Source organism: Mirounga angustirostris, unplaced genomic scaffold (genome assembly GCF_029215605.1).
Source record: "Mirounga angustirostris isolate CCGP_5_RB_7025 unplaced genomic scaffold, mMirAng1.0.hap1 SCAF_10, whole genome shotgun sequence".
Classification (NCBI taxonomy): domain Eukaryota; kingdom Metazoa; phylum Chordata; class Mammalia; order Carnivora; family Phocidae; genus Mirounga; species Mirounga angustirostris.
In genome coordinates this window covers 25,076,128-25,092,763 of record NW_026991718.1, presented here as the reverse complement: position 1 = coordinate 25,092,763, position 16,636 = coordinate 25,076,128, and the positions used below count along the sequence as shown (strand labels likewise).

General features: G+C 49.4%; 1 protein-coding gene across 1 annotated transcript in view; it reads left to right on the top strand.

Moving 5' to 3' along the window:
- XDH (xanthine dehydrogenase) overlaps window positions 1–16,401 on the top strand; it is a 59,493-nt gene extending 43,092 nt beyond the window's left edge. Inside the window, exons 25-36 of the mRNA XM_045870541.3 lie at window positions 1,689–1,880; window positions 2,081–2,226; window positions 3,019–3,100; window positions 3,657–3,752; window positions 5,033–5,161; window positions 5,827–5,901; window positions 7,326–7,378; window positions 9,099–9,213; window positions 9,954–10,019; window positions 11,420–11,608; window positions 13,016–13,192; window positions 14,674–16,401. Coding sequence (XP_045726497.2) covers window positions 1,689–1,880; window positions 2,081–2,226; window positions 3,019–3,100; window positions 3,657–3,752; window positions 5,033–5,161; window positions 5,827–5,901; window positions 7,326–7,378; window positions 9,099–9,213; window positions 9,954–10,019; window positions 11,420–11,608; window positions 13,016–13,192; window positions 14,674–14,724 — 1,371 coding nt within the window. The 3' untranslated portion in view covers window positions 14,725–16,401. The remainder of the gene's footprint in view (window positions 1–1,688; window positions 1,881–2,080; window positions 2,227–3,018; window positions 3,101–3,656; window positions 3,753–5,032; window positions 5,162–5,826; window positions 5,902–7,325; window positions 7,379–9,098; window positions 9,214–9,953; window positions 10,020–11,419; window positions 11,609–13,015; window positions 13,193–14,673) is intronic.
- Window positions 16,402–16,636: the final 235 nt, after the last annotated feature.

The window sequence follows — 16,636 nt, the reverse complement described above, 5'->3', positions numbered from 1 at the left end:
CCCCAAACTGATGCGCATACATTTTGAGATTAAAAGAGCCTGTCCAGTAACCAGCACAATGAAGGAAAATAGACCTATGCTAAGTTACATCATTGGTAACTTTGAGAAACCTGGGGATAAAGAAGATTTTACAATTTTCAGGAAGGAGAAAAGCAGAACTGTTTCCAAGAATTGGAAGGACATTGATTGGATTTGTCAATACTGGAGAGCTAGGATGTGCCAGTAAAATGCCTTCAGAATGCTGAGGGAAACTGGAAGACCTATTTCCAACCTAGAATCCTATATATGGCCGAATCATTAAGGATGAGAGTTTCAGAAAGACATTTCAGGCATGCAAGTCTCAAATGTTCCTCTCTACACACTTTTTTTTTTTTTTGAGAAGATATTCAAAGATGTACTCCAACAAAATAAGGGTGTATGACTAGGAAAGGGGAAGATATGGGTTCCAGGAAGGGGAGATTCAATATGGAGAGAGGCAAAGACAATCTGGGATGAATGTGAGAGGAAGATCCCAAGGTAACAGCTGAACAGTGGGTCTAATGGGCTGCCCGTTGAAATTGGAGTCGACCAGAAGGCTCCAGGAACAATTTCTTTAAAAAGATAAGGCTGCTAGAAAGTCTAAAGTGTTCAAACATCTTGAGAGCAGATTTCTAGCACTGGGGAAAACTTTAAGTTGATTAGTAATAATTGCATAGAAAACTAAGAAAATTAAAAAGTAAAGATAATTGTTAACTCCAGGGGGGGAGAAATGTTATCAAGAAAGAGAGAAGTAATCATAGTATAACTATGTGGTTCAGCTGTCAGTAATGTTTACGGATGATATCAAACTGACTATTGATCAGATCCAAATAGAACTATATGGGGAGGACGGGGGACAGGAAGGTGATGTATTTTCAGGGGAAGGGGATTAGGCGGGAATGAAATCCCCCTTTTCTGTAACAAGAAAACAGTCTAAGCATCTACAGCTGAAAACATCAAGAAGTTTCAGTGTAAGGCATTATTTAGAGATGTGGAAGTTAATGTAAAGAGCTGCTAAAGAATGAGCTAGGAGAACTGTAAGTGGAGTAGAAAGAAGGAAAGTGGGGGTTGCTGTTTTGCATAACACAAACTTACAGAAATATTTGACTCTTGAAACTGTTTGCCATACAACTCTAATGGGAATACGAACTACTTTAAAATTAATTCATAAGATCACCTATTTTTTTTTGGAAGAGGCAAGTGATCAATCCTAACTGGAGAGTTTGGGAAGGGCTTCCCCAGGGAGGAGCTGAATGAGGATGTTAGGTAGTAGGTGGGTAAGGTGAGGAGAGGCATACCAGGTAAGAGGAACATATGTATAGTCAGAGGATAAAGAATACACTGGGGGAAGGTCATAAAGAGTCTTGAATTCCATGCTGAAAGATATACAGACTTCATTCCAAAGAGAGTAAGGGGCATTTTTAAGCAAGTGGTTGAGCTGAGATGACCTTATATTTTCGTTTGAGGAGTAGGTTAGAGGATGGAGAGACACAGAGGCTGGGAGCCCAGTCAGGAGTCCTGGGTTGCATACCAGGGAAGAAGTAACTTGGGCCTGAGGGGCCAAGCAGGGCTGGGGAAGACAAAGAGGGTGCAGCCCTTGAAGTCCTTTTTTTGAGGAGCCAATGACATTGGCGCACTCTTCTCTCCCATTTTGGTTTCTTCTGCTCCAGATAATGGAACGAGCCCTATTCCACATGGACAATTGTTACAAAATCCCCAACATCCTGGGCACTGGGCGGCTCTGCAAGACCAACCTGCCCTCCAACACAGCCTTCCGGGGCTTTGGGGGGCCCCAGGGGATGCTCATTGCCGAGTATTGGATGAGTGAAGTCGCTCTGACCTGCGGGCTGCCTGCAGAGGAAGTGAGTCAGCCGGGAGTTTGGTGGCGCGGGTCAGAGGGGTTAACCTACTTTGAGGGGACAGTGGCTTTGTGTCTTGGGCATCTCCCAGGGGGGCAGAGGAGAGGCAGGTGCTGTGGAGGGGGTCAGAAGCTTAACTTGAGGTTGTACCCCTTCATCCCTTGCCACCAGCGAGCCCTCAGTGTCTCTCTCTCCTTGCAAAGGTGCGGAGGAAAAACCTGTATAAGGAAGGGGACCTGACACACTTCAACCAGAAGCTTGAGGCGTTCACCTTGTCCAGGTGCTGGGATGAGTGCCTCGCAAGCTCTCAGTATCACGCCCGGAGGAGTGAGATTGACAAGTTCAATGAGTAAGCACGGGGAGGGGAGGAGTCCAGTGTTCTGGTGCTCTCTCAGGTCTCCTATTCTGCAGCCTCTTTGCTGAACTCAGAATACCAGGCTAAGAATTTAACAGATAACTTGTGGGAGTGCTGAGTGCTGCCCCTTTTGTAGCCATCTCTTTAAGATCCTGAAATGATGTTGAGCCTGGGAGCAGATAGGCTTCCAGCCTGCCCTCAGCATCATAGCCCATCAGTATGGTTCGTCTTTATGCATTTGTCCACCTTAGGGGCACACCGGCCCAGAACTCAGAACACCACAGTTATACGTCTGCCTCTGACATGAATCTATAAATATGACCTTGCCGTCACGCCATCAGCTTGGGCCTCAGTTTCAACATCTGCGCAATGGGGATAATGACACTGGCTCTGTTTCCTCACTGACTTACCCAGAAAACCAAGTAGAAAGCGCCAAGGAGGTGTTACCAGTATCATCACTGAGCAGAGTTCATCCTGGGACAGTCACAGTCCGAGATCACCAGGGCACCCTGACCCCATCTCAACTCCACTCTGGGGGGAAGTGACAATACTCTGAAGTCCAGGTTCTCAGGGGTGGGCCCTGCTTCAGCTGTGCGGAAGGACCCAGAACCCAAATCCGACTTTTCTCATTTGGTTTACCTAAGTGGGGCATAACTCAGTTATGAGAAGTACTATGTGGGCAGCTCAAGGTTGCCTTGTTCCAATTTTGCAAAGATGTTGTCTGAAACTATGAGCTGACACAAACATGATAGAGAAGGTTCTATGAGAATCTCCCTTCTTCTCCAGGGAGAATTGTTGGAAGAAGAGAGGATTGTGCATCATTCCTACCAAGTTTGGAATAAGCTTCAGTATTCCTTTTCTGAACCAGGTAATTACTTTTTATAATTTTGTCCCTCTCCACTGGGCTGGGGCCCCATTTCCCCTCTGTCTGCAGTATTGCAAGGGAAGGGCCATTGTCCCTGGTAACAGAGCTGAGTGGAAGGGCTCTCTGCTGTTTAAATGAAGTTGAACTTGCATATTCCTGTTTGTCCAGAATGTCATAGGTCAGTGAGGGCAGTATGGGACTCAGAGATCTGGGGTCAACTTCTAGTTCTTACTCTTCCTGGTTGTAGGGCCACGGACAGCTACTCTGCCTTTCTGATCCTATGGCTTCATCCGTAGAGTGAACACAAAGACATTTATTTGACCTCCTTCCTTCTGGGGATGGGAGATACACGTAGAGAAATAGGAAAATGTTCACAAACTGTTGAATGGCTACATCATTAAATCCCAAGATTTATACCGCTTCAGTTTTCATCTGAGATTTCTATCCAAAATGCTGCCCCTGGTTTTCTTCCTCCTGGGCTCCAGCACCGTTGGTCCCAAGCCTCAAGTTGAGTTAGGATTTACCGAATTTTGTGTTTGGTGTCCTTGTATTCCCTTAGGCAGGAGCCCTGATTCATGTGTATACAGATGGCTCCGTGCTGCTGGCCCACGGGGGCATGGAGATGGGCCAAGGCCTGCACACCAAGATGATCCAGGTGAGCAACCTGGAGCCTGGGAGCCCTCTCTGGCCCTGTGGCTTCCGGGGGAGGGAGGGTGTGGTGAGATGCTGAGCCGCGACACACAGCAGAAGGAGAAGCAGGCCCCAGCTCTGGCCCAGGCTCTGCCGACATGAGGTCATGGGCAAGTCTTCTCCCCTCCTGGCCTCTGTTTCCTCATCTGTGCAAAGGGGTTGACCAGGTGACCCCTGAGGTCACTTCCGTTGCCAACATTCTAGGGCTCTGTGATTGTGTTGGTTTGCAAGCTCCTGGGGGAGCTTCCCGGGTGTGATCGGACACTGGTCCCTTTACTCAGAGACAGAAGAAAGAGGCCCAGGTTGGCAGGTCACAGTTTTAATAAGCAAAAGGAACTTACAGAAGAGACTTGCCTTGGGTGGTGGCAAGATGAATGATCCCCACGCCTGCCCACCGAGTCTTAAAAGTTCATAGAGAGAGAGGCCTTAACTGGGTTTAGTTAAGGTCCTGTGCAGGTGTGCTCAACCCCACATCATCATCCTTGGAGGCCGTGTCCTTGGAGTAGCCTTTGGGAGCAGGAAAGGCAAGCGGAACCCATATTCCAAGGACAGGGGAAGGGGTGAGGAGCCTCCGATTCCCCAGGTCTAGCTCAAGGGTCAACTGGGGGTCACATCTTTTGGATGCCCTTCCCTAACAGTGTATAAGTGGGTGTTTGGTGGGTAAAAAGGTAGCCAGTTTCCCCCACACAGTGGAGCTCGGATATTGGAACTGGGTTAGAGTTGGCACACCTGCTTGGCTCATGGACTGGCCAAATTTTTTTTTTTTTTTAAAAAGCCAAGGTTAGGGGCACCTGGGTGGCTCAGTCTTTAAGCATCTGCCTTCAGCTCAGGTCATGATGCCAGGGTCCTGGGATCGAGCCCCGCATCGGGCTCCCTGCTCCTTGGGAAGCCTGCTTCTCCCTCTCCCACTCCCGCTGCTTGTGTTCCTGCTCTCGCTGTATCTCTCTCTGTCAAATAGATAAATAAAATCTTTTAAAAAATTAAAAAAATTAAAAACCAAGGTTAGCTTTAAAAAGTGCTGTGAGTCACCATTGGGTTTATGAATTTTTTTATCCAAAAAAATCAATCCATAAAGTTCTGCTTCAAACTGAGACAGGTATGAAAACATCCCAGTATCAATAGGATTATAGTTTATAAAATTATTTTGTTGCCTGCAACAGCGAACCTGAGTCTGGCTTGGGAAGAAGGCATCCAAGCCCCGTGCTAACCCCTCCCTGAGAGGGTGATATTGTCTCTTTTTCCCAGGTGGCCAGCAGAGCTCTGAAAATCCCCATCTCTAAGATTTACATCAGTGAGACGAGCACTAACACCGTGCCGAACACCTCTCCCACGGCCGCCTCTGTCAGCTCTGACCTCAATGGACAGGCTATCTATGTAAGTAAGGGGCCTGGGCAGCCACCAGAGCTGAGGGCCAGCCCAGGGCTTTGGGCCCAGAGAGAACCCTGGGGTGGGAGCTGGAATGGTCCTCGTAGGCTCTTGGGCTGTGGCCATGCCTGGGCTCTCTTATCCAGGAGAATGCTCTTCCTCCTGACACCAAGCTGAAAGAGATACCTAAGAGCCATATCGCTTCCATTAAAGCCAAGAAGGATGAGTGTAGGATGGGGAGGAGATTTGGAGGGTCACAGGGAGCGTTCTGGAAAGATACTCCCCAGCATTAGAACTGGCTGTAAGACTATGGACTGAGATTGGAATTGGATTTTGGCGTTGGCCAGGTCAGACTCACTTGCTTCTCTTTCCACGTGAGGGATGTAATTAAGAAAATGGTTTGATGGGAGAAGTCATCTCCTTTGAGAACCCTCAAATATTTCATCTTCTGTAGCCTAAGAACTGGGTGTTCTCCCAGCAAGGGTCAATGCCGTTTCCTTTGGCGGGGTCTTGTGGCTTCCATCCCGGGTTTCAGTCGTTCCTGAGAAGGTGGAAAGGCTATCTGAATGGCACAGCATTACTTGGAGGTGGCCTCGCTGAGGTCCTGGGGGTCTTGCCTGGGCCAGGAAATGCAGAAGATTAATATGTCTGGTATGTGGTGGATGTGTTCTTAGGAAGCTTGTCAGACCATCCTGAAAAGGCTGGAACCCTTCAAGAAAAAGAATCCTACTGGCACCTGGGAAGAATGGGTAAGTCTGAGCTGATCCAAGCTGCTTTTGAAAATGAGAGACATTAAAGGCAGGCTCTCTGTCCCTCCCGCTGCAGGAATAGGGTCGTGGTCTAGTCACAGGCAGAGAAGCTGAAGTGGTGTGTATGGTTTCACAGGACAAGGAAATGCTCCACCTTGCTGGGCCCCCTGGTCTGTGGTTTTCATAGTTGAAGGAAGGCACCTGAGGAAAAATTTTGATCCAGGATCTTGACAACCCTGTGGGGACTGGGGGATTGACTGCCCTGAGCCTCAGAAGGTGGGGTGACTGCTGAATGTGCCTCACTCGGCCCTGGTTCCACACCCCGCTCATCCTCAGTCTTGATGAGCCTGGTTTTCTTCAAACCTCCTGCTGTCAGCAGCTCTGTAGTCTAGGTCCACTGAGGCTCCGTCTGTGAAGGAGTGGGGGGAAAAGACCTTACCCAGGAGTTTATGTCATTCCTGTGGTTTTAGAAGTGGCAGGCAAGCACTCATAAGAAGAAGGAGCCCAGTTCTCTGGTTTCTGGTTTGGACGCTCTGTGTCGGGAACCCTCAGAGGGAAGCCACAAGGATGTCTCTCTCTGGCGGGAGCCTGCATCTCTTCCAACAAGCAGACACCTCAGTGACAGCCCGTCTTTATCATCTCCCAGAGTTGGGGTGGGAAAAGTGGGCACAGTGGTAACATATAGCATGAGCCCACACATGACCCAGTCAGATAGTATACGTCTCCCTCAACAGACCCAAAGAAAATAAGCTATTTCTCTCAGATCCCCTCACCTTACTGTGCCTCATGTGACTGACCTCCACTTCCCTTCCCACACCCACAGATACCACACACGTAAATACCATATGAATCTCGGTTGATTTTGGTAGTTTGGATTTCAGCACAGAGACACGGAGAGGCAAGCTTGAGCTGGACGTTGAGGGGAGAAAAGGATTTGGGCAGATACAGTGGAGGAACTGCGTGAATGAAGGTGTAGAGCTGTGGGGATACAGAGGGGCTGGGAGAGAGCTGACACTTGAGTTTGGCTGGTGCAGCCATGATGTGTGTGCGACCTGAAACCAGAGAGAACACTGGGGTCCTGAATGTCAAGCATGTGCTCTAGAGGACAATGGGGAGTCATCCAAAGCTCTAGAGCAGGGGGGTGACGTGGGCAGCGTGGTACCTTAAGATGCTCACTGTGGTTGGGCTGGGCTCCCCAGCGGGGTGGGGAGGCTACTCGAAGGCCGAAGACCAGCTGAGAGGGTGCTGTAGCCCCCAGGCTTCCGGTGCAGTCTCCTCAATGCAGTGAGTGTGTGAGGCAAGCTATGGTTCACAGAGTTGGTCAGCTTCCAGATGAGGAGGGTGAACCCATGAAATCTTAGTGCTGGGGCAGGGATTCTGGAAACCATGCTCAGCCCTTCCTGTTGTCTATCTCCTCTCCTCAGGTCTCAGCTGCCTACCTTGATGCAGTGAGCTTGTCTGCAACTGGGTTTTATAAGTAAGTACAGAGCTGATGTCAGCTTTCCTCATCATGTGTTGTCATCCTAACCTCTGAAGTCCCCTCTTGCACCGAATGCTCTCAGCCTTTGGTCAGGCTCTCAGGTTTTGGTCCCCTGAAACTCCTATCTCTTCAATGGACTGCTGCTAATTTCACTCTGAAGGTGCTCTAAGATACCCGGCATCACCAGTCTATGTGCCAAGGAGGCAAAAACATGAGCTGCCGTATCCAAAGACTTGCGCTCTAGTTCTGGTCTGGAAGTGTATTGTTGCACTTGGAGAAATCAGGCATCTCTCTGAGCCTGTTTCCTCATTGATGACATAGTGGGACCATCCCCAGCCACCCCTCCCTGGGCATTCTCCTAGAACCAGGGACGGAGTTACCCGTGTATGTTCCTCTGTACCATGCATTGGATTTCTGCATGGAGGCTTTCCTTGGAAAGAACCACAGGAGGATTTAGAGCACGTGGCCTCGTTACAAAATGCAGAATTCAGTGGAGCTGAAAGTGAGATTTGGAAAAGAGCACATACCTTCAGCTACTTTGAAATTCAGTAGCAGCATGAAGAGCTAGAGACCATGCCAATCTGATTCCGAGGTTGTAAAGTGCCAATCTGATTCTGAGGTTGTAAAAAGATGCGATTATATTTCCTACCAGCCATAACGTTCTAGCTTTCTCTGGGAAGTTGAACTAGGACCTTTTCTTTCACACATCAATGGGTTTAGAGAAATAGTTCAATATGTATTTTAGGCAAAGCTACATTTTGCCAGTGCTCCCTGGGTTATGTGATACTTGACCTGTGCAAACATGCACACGTGCAGATTTTCTCAGAAGTTCTTGCTTCATTTTCAGAGTTGATAAAACTGGGTAATATAAAGGAACACCCAAGTGAAGATGGTGAAATCAGAGGTCAGAGAAGGTGGCAGGTTCTCCTGGGAGAAGTCTTTTCCCTCAGCTCTGTGCTTGTTTTGTGTTCATGGAGATTCTGATCCCATCAGCTCACAGTTTTCTGTGTCATGCATAGAAAAACATGGGTATGGGCGACTATTAATTCCGGGTGTGAGAAGATGCACACACACACACGTATGACTCATGTGAACCTGGAATTGTGTAAGATACTCAGGATTAAAGAAGAAAGAATATAAGAGAGCATCTGCTTTTATCAATAACACTTTCCTCAAATCATTTGTTGCAACTGAGAAGGGGCCTGTAGCCAAGGAGTAATGCAGGCAAGTGGTTAAAGAGGCATGAGATGCTGATCTCAGCTCTCACCTGGAGAAAGGTGGGCAGCCCAGGAGGCGGTACAGGCAGGATCTCTGGTTCTGAGACCTTGAATTCCAATTCAGCAGATCCTTTGGAGCGTGGCCTTCATGTCCTTCGTGAGCTTGGGCAAATGTATCCCATTTCTACCACATAGAGGGCAGCACTCTGATGCTATCCGCCGCTTGGCTGTACAGAATGATTCACATAAGGGCCTTGGGCAGAATTGAGCAGACAGGAGGCAGAATGCTCTGCAACCCTGGATTTCATTAACAGGTTCAAAGTATTAAAAACACATGGACTTTTATGAAGAACAGCTGAATGAAAAAATAAAACCTTTGGAGTCTTAGGATTTTGTGGGTCAAGCTTGTGTGTGTGTGTGTGTGTGTGTGTGTATGTGCGTATGGTGTGGGGGGATGCTCATCTTAACACATGTGCAATGTTTTCTCTTTTCTTCCCCAGGACACCCAACCTCGGCTACAGCTTTGAGACAAACTCAGGGAATCCCTTCCACTACTTCTCCTATGGGGTGGCTTGCTCTGAAGTGGAAATTGACTGCTTAACAGGGGATCACAAAGTAAGGAGTTTGCAAAACCTTTGCACTAAGTTAGGGGGAAGAGAGGAGAAACAAGTGAATTGCAAACACCAAGAACTGATAGAGACACACTTTCTGGCTTGGAAAATAATAAGTTTGACATCACAGCCTGGCAAACTTCCTAGAAAGGACCGGTGAGCAAATATTTGAAGCTTTCTAGGCCCCAAAGACTCTGCCTCAATCCTCTGCCCCATCCCCGAAGCATGAGAATAGCCACAGACGAGTGCAAACGAACAGGCACGGCCATGTTCCCCTACGAAGTGGTTTGTGCACGCTGTCTGTGAATTTCATATAATTTTCACGTGTTGCACCATATTCCTCTTATTTTTGTCATTTAAAAAGGTAAACACCATTATTAGCTCACAGGTCCTACAGAAATGGGGCTCAAGCTGGAATCAGCCCATGTCCCCTTCCTGACACGATCAACCCAGACCCGGGTTCAGAGCCCAGGGACCTGGGACCTGGCCTTCCCACTCATGCGGAGGTGTGTGCACGGTGACTCATGCTCACCAGGAGACCGTGGCCACTGCCGTGCCCTGCCCAGCTGGCCCCAACTCAAACTTGAGCATCAACAATGCCATGCCAACTGAGCATGCCCGGGGCACTCCGCTTCTGAAAGTGCTGTTTGGTTGACACAGTAATTTAAGGGTCACCAAGCCCCATTATCATCCCACACCTTCCTTTCTTCTCACCCTGCTTTTTCATTCTCCTCCCCACTTCAGAACCTCCGCACTGACATTGTCATGGATGTTGGCTCCAGTCTGAACCCTGCCATTGATATTGGACAGGTAAGGCACATGGGGGACCAGGGTGGTGATGGACTCAGCCACGGGTGTGTCCCTTCTCCTAGGGTCACCAGCCAACCGCATTTTGTCCAACATCATTGTAAAGCAGGTCTGACCAGGGTACCATGTGAGTCTCCCTCAGCAGGAGTTAGATTGATGAGAGCACACCCACCTCTGAGGTAGAAGACACATTAATGTAGGTTCTGGAAAGGGCACTCACACCTCAGAGGACAAGATGATGAATGGTGCAAACACTGGGTGCACACGCATGCACACATGCATGCACACACATGCAGTGTGAGAAGGGGCACACTGTGGAATGGAGATTGAGTCTGGGATTGGTGTGCAGGCGGTGGGGTCTGAGGCCAGAGGAGCCTCTCCCTCCTCGTACCTCTTACACCCAGGATGCATTTTGTCCTCTAGGAAGTAAACGTCAATGGAATGCTAGAGAACACTGGGGCAAAAGACACGGGTTCAATCAAGAGGACCAAAGGGATGGCTCGAAGAAAATCACTTTTGGAAAATATGAGAGTGTTGGGGAGGATAGGTGGAACAGGAGACAGAGGGAGGCATCGAGAACTGGAGTACTGAGGATCTGGTAGAAAATATAAGTTGTATTTCTCAAAAACGGACAGTTACTGAGTATACAGAAACTTAGTCGTTAGTCGCGGTGTTCATTAATTCACTCCACAACCATTGGGGGAGCCCCTCCTGGAGGCAGGCACTGAGCCCGGTGCCTCGGACCCAGAGATGATGAGCACCTGATCGGGAGAACACACGTGTTTGGCGGTGGGCCCCCCGAGTTTCGTGGTGAGCAGGGAGGCTGGGGGAACAGACGTGTGGGCCCGCAGAGCGTGGCAGGTGCCCTCGGAGAGGTCCGTAAGCCCACAGCAGGGGCACTGCTTCTCCCAGAGGGCAGGCAGGGCTGGGAGTTCACAAAGCCTAAGTCTACAGTCCCAGAAATTCCTCCTGTCTTGTGAGGCTGCCTGCAAGCGCATGGTCCCACTTGGCACACAGGAGGCGCGTGGGCCTCTGAGGGACGTTGGGCAACTGTCAGCCTGGGAGCCTGCTTCTCAGCTCCAAGTTGCCGTTTCCCCAGTAGTGACATGGAGGGAACAGCTCTCATGCAGCAGATTTTAGTGAAAAATTATGCCTTCCACGGTGTGACCCTTCTGGAATTGCTGCCCAATTCTAAAACTAACCTTCAGTGTTAATGCCTTTGCCCGGCCTACCTCAATGCCTGACAAAGGCCCAGCTAGATGGGCAGGAGCCAGTTAGGCTGTGGAGGGCTGTTTTTAGCTTCTTTCCAGGCCCACTCCAGGTGAGGCTTGGTGCCTGATGTGGGAAGCAGTATCTGTCCTTGGGGGGAAGCAGAGTGACCGTGGTCTCTGTCTGCCTTGCAGGTGGAAGGGGCCTTTGTGCAGGGCCTTGGCCTCTTCACCCTGGAAGAGCTGCACTACTCCCCAGAGGGAATCCTGCACACCCGTGGCCCCAGCACCTATAAGATCCCCGCGTTTGGCAGCATCCCCATTGAGTTCAGGGTGTCCCTGCTCCGTGACTGCCCCAACAAGAAGGCCATCTATGCGTCCAAGGTACTGTTGCCCCGGGTCTGTGCTGCCTTCTGGTCTGCACCGTGGGAGGCTCTGGGTGGGAAGGAGGGGCTCCAGCCACCCACCCTGTGGGTCTACAGGCGGCTCGTGTGGAAGGACAAGAGGGCTTGACACTAATTTTGGTGAGGATGGCAGGGGGGTGGGCAGTCCCTGCCTGAGAAAACAACTGGAATGACACCACCTCTGTGTGGTCAAAGCTAGCTCCTTTGGGTGCACTCAGAGGGATTCCTTAATCCAGTCCTGTAGGTCAAGGCCTGACCTCCACCCATGTCTCAGGTGTGCATCTTGATGCTTGGTCCTAAAGATGATCCCGCAGATACACACCCTTCCCAGTTATCCCACAAGAATAGCCTGTCCATTGCAGATCGGGCAACACCTCCGCGCAAACCCGTTGCCCCCTTCAGTGGCTGGCATCTGACCTTAAACTTGATCTGCATGCCTGAAGGATTGTAGCCATCCTCTATTTCCTTGCTGTCCCCAGTAAGGATGAAAAAATGGTTGAAAATCAAATAAGCTGATTGATATAGTCCTGGATCTAAGAAGGAAGACAGATGATCACTTGTAACCAGTGAAACACACCCATTTGCTCATCTCATGGTTTACTTACTGTGCTTGGGGCTGGACACTCTGATCCTTGCCGTTGACTTTCACACCGTGGCACGCATCAGGATCACTGTGGACGCGTGATAAAAATGCAGCTCTGTGGGGCCCATCCCTAGAAATTTTGATTCAGTAGTAGAAGGAGTAGGGCCGTGGAATGTGCGTTTTTAACAAGTGTCCCTAGTGATTTTGATACAGGCAGTTTCTGAGGCTTGGTGCCTGATGTGGGAAGCAGTTATCCGTCCTTCGAGGGTGGGGGAAGCAGAGTGACCGTGTCTCTGTGGGAAGTTTCTGAGCTTCCGGGGACAAAACAACCTCTGCTAGGAGATGTTTAATTCCTGTTGGTCATGATGCCTATATTCCGGACGATGCTGTTGCCTGTAAATATGGTGATGGTGCCTGCAAATGTGGGCAGAGTCGCAGGTAGATGAGTCCCCTAGCCTCCTAACTGTGAGGAAAGGGTCAAAATTCTTGTCAGACATTTTTGTCCATAAAATATAAGTATTTAACACAACTTTTAATCGTACATTTTATTTGCATGATGGCATTTTGTTTGCATGATGGCATCAGAGAAAATCACATAGTGAGAGTTAAAAGAAATATGCCAATGAGGTTGAATCATTTACTAGGGTTGCTTGTTCTCTGCCCCTGAGGAATTTTGACCATCCTCCCTGCCTTACTGGGTGCAGCCTGCTGGTGCCAGCTGGGGTTCCCGGCATCACCAGCCCTCCGGGTGTGGAGGCTGGGGTCCCGTTGCCTGATTCCCTGTCCTGCGCTCTGTGTGCCCAGGGCGTCGGGGAGCCGCCCCTCTTCCTGGCAGCTTCTATCTTCTTTGCCATCAAAGACGCCATCCGTGCAGCTCGAACTAAGAACGCAGATTGTAAGATGGAGAAGCTTTTCCGGCTCGACAGCCCCGCCACCCCGGAGAAGATCCGCAACGCCTGTGTGGACAGGTTCACCACCCTGGTATGAGGCCCCTGGAGCACCCACTCAGTCTGGGGGAGGCTGGGGCAGAAGCCTGAGCACTACAGAGAGGACAGTGGGATGCCAGGCTCTCTCTCTCCACTGGGCAGTCTTGGGTCCATGTTGCCTTCCTTCTGCCATTGAGGCACCCCCTCGAACTTGCTGGAAAACAGCAAGAAATCCCCTTAAAGCTGCCGCTTGCAGCTGGGCCTTCTCCAAGGGAAGAGGGCTCTTTGGTACACAGCTATCACCCACGATTTCATTGTTTCCCATGAAGACGAGGGTGATGGATAAAGGTCCCCAAGAGCCTAATCTCTCGTGTCCATCCCTGGCACTCTTGAGACCCTTCTTTGTGAAGGCCACTGTGTGAGTACTATGGAGCCAGAGACAAAAAGGGGAGTTAATGAATGAACTGGAGGCAGCACATTTGTTCTGTGGTTGGCTGTGGGCCAGGCTGAGGCGGGCACGTGTGGGTGCCCGGGAAGACTTGGTGGTCTTGCAGGAAGCCAGGTGATCGTGTTACAGGGCGATTGGTTACTATGTCAGTGTAAGTAGCAGAATGTAGCAGGAGTTCTGTGGCCACTGGAATCATTTTGGGAAGCCCCTAGAAGGTACTTGTAGTGGGCAATGCCTGGCAAAAGAAGACCGTGCAGGACAGTTTCCTCGCCGTTGCCCCTGAGCTGAGCTGAAGTGGGCGCTGCACACATAGGACTCTCTGGCTGCCTTTGCCGCAGCTGTCTCTGCTGACTTAGCAGGACCTGGCTCTTCCTGCCAACCCAAGTTGGATTTCCTCCCGGGCGTTTGATAGCAGATTTGATAGGCCTTTTGGGGTTTGGGTTTAGATGTGAAATGGGTACTCATGGACCCAAAGTGTTCCAGGGATGGGGAGGGTCCAGGAGAGTCTCCAGAGCAGGCAGACCTGCCATCCCAGGCCTCAGCACTGAGGGTGAGGGAGGCCGACGGGACCCCAGGTAGGCCACCCTCCTCTGCCAGTAGCTTCAGCTATGGGGTAAGAACCACCAGATTATGTGTGGAGCTTCCAGGCAGTGAGGAATGCCCACAGCTCTGCAGCAACCTTCCCACAGCCCAGAACCTTCCCACCATGGCCACGATGCTGACAGTTCCCCAAACTCCGTTCCCTGGGAGGTGAGGTGCTGCGTGGTTCCCTGTAAGCTTACACAGGTTGCAAGTTAGCTCCTTGCAAACAGTCCGATGCAGAACTCACTGATTTAATGAGCCCCTCTGGGTCCCCAGACCTAAAGCAAAGATTTCCACATGGAAAGTGCTTAGCAAAAATAAATGAATGACTAGGAAATTAAGGGGTCCTGCCCTGGGGGCACTTCCAACAGCTGGGACTGCAGAGGGGTGTTTGGTCTTGGAATGGGGGTTGGCAGCGGTCGGAGGTGGCATGTGCATCAGAGGGGGTCACACGTCCTGTGCTATGGGAAGACCCTGGCAATGAGTTCTCTGCCATTCCTTCCTAGTGTGTCACTGGTGTACCAGAAAACTGTAAGCCCTGGTCTGTGAGGGTCTGAAGAGAAGGCCCCAAGCAGAGCCTTCTTATGCGACATTGGAGCTTCCATGGAGCATGGGACATTCCCTGCAGAACATGAGCCTGTACAAGTCATGGGATGATGATGCTTGATTCATCAGGATGGTGTTTGGAAGAACACTGAATGCACTGGAAGATGTTGATCAAAAATCTGCTTTGCAAACTTAATGATAAGCCAATTCAGAACTGTAACTAATGTAACTAATATGCAATTAGAATCTTTTTATGTCTGTTTTAATCATGCATTTAAAATAGGTTTAAGAAGTATTTGTGCCATAATCCTAACTCACAGGCTGTATAACCTCAGGTGCTGACAGTGTCTGTCAAGGAGGATGCCCACAAACCTCCGGAAGCTTAAATTCTAAATCCACGTGCCGTCCTCAGAAAGCCTCCCCTTCAAACCAATGAACATCATATTATAACCTCAGATCCATACTCCAATTTGCAGTGGGACAGTGGGGTGAGATTCAAACCCCTAACCACCTTTGGGTCATTGAAGAAAATGAACAATGAAACAAATTCAAGGTTAATTGAATCTGATCTTGTTAAGTGGCAGAAAGTAAATTATTCTATACCATCAAAAGCCAACCAACCCAGTTATTGAGCACCTACATCATGCTAGGTTTCTTTCTCTTCCCCTTTGTATGTTAAAAAAAAAAAAATCAGTTTGAAAAATCTTCAATGGAAGCCAGAGTAATTTCCATCTAGAAATCATGCTACCAAAATCAAGATCAGCCAGAGGAATAACAGTCAAGGAGCCTGGGTTCTCATCCCAGCTGTGTATCTGTGTGACCTTGGTCTGTCATTTCTTTTTCTGTGCTTCATTTTACTGCAGAATGAAAGGATTAGACTGGAATAATCTCTAAGGCCTTCTCCAGCTCCAAAAGTCTATAAATATATGACCTGAAAACTCCAGTTATATAAGGGATCTGCAGCTATCAGAGACTTGGGTTCCTTACTGTGATGTGCTTTCTGGGCTTAATGAATCCTGCTTTGATTCTCCCAAGTTCCTGAGGTTGGTAAAGAGAACAGGAGAGGAGCAAATATCCGTCTAGTTGCTGCAACAGGTGATTCATCGCGACTTAGCCACCCAGGTGCCCCACACACTTTCTTACAAAATTCCCTTCCTCAGAGTATTCTGGATAAGCCAGCTCTTTTACAGCACAGTAAGAGTAAAGAACATTAGAGATTGAACTGATATTTACATCGAGATCCATGCATGTCCATTTCATTGACTTTCTGGAATGTTCTAGGACATTAGGACACTAGCCTAAGACTGAGATGTGTGCTGTCATTAGTGAGCCTGCAAGGACTAAACAATGACTGAATTTTCTTCTGAGCTTAGGAACAGAGGCAAGGCAGAATGGTTGTGAAAATCCAACAAGCAGGTGCTTTGTGAGCTGTACATCACTGTGTTATGCTGAGGGGCTGTTCTCTCAGACCCCTGGCCTCACCCTGCCATCTTAATCTGTGAACTGTCTGGAGTCCGTCAGTTGAGCATCTGCCTTGGGCTCAGGTCATGATCCCAGAGTTCTGGGATCAAGTCCCACATCAGGCTCCTTGCTCCGCGGGGAAGCCTGCTTCTCCCTCTGCCCCCTGCTTGTGCTTTCTCTCTCTCTCTGTCAAAATAAAATAAATAAAATCTTAAAAAAACACAAAACTGTCTGAAGTCTGTAAGGGGAGGGTGCTTGGTCTTCCTGGTATTGCACAAGGAATGCGGCCAACACTGCCTGCAGTATCCCACTGCGACCTGCAGAGGGCGGTGGAAGACCAGGCATGAAACCAAAGCCTCAGCGGGCCCAGCCCCGCTGCATCTGGTGTTAGTTACCAGGAAACTGACCGAGGCTCTCCGTGTAGACGAGTGTCTTCAAAGGCCTCTCCACTACCTGGACTTA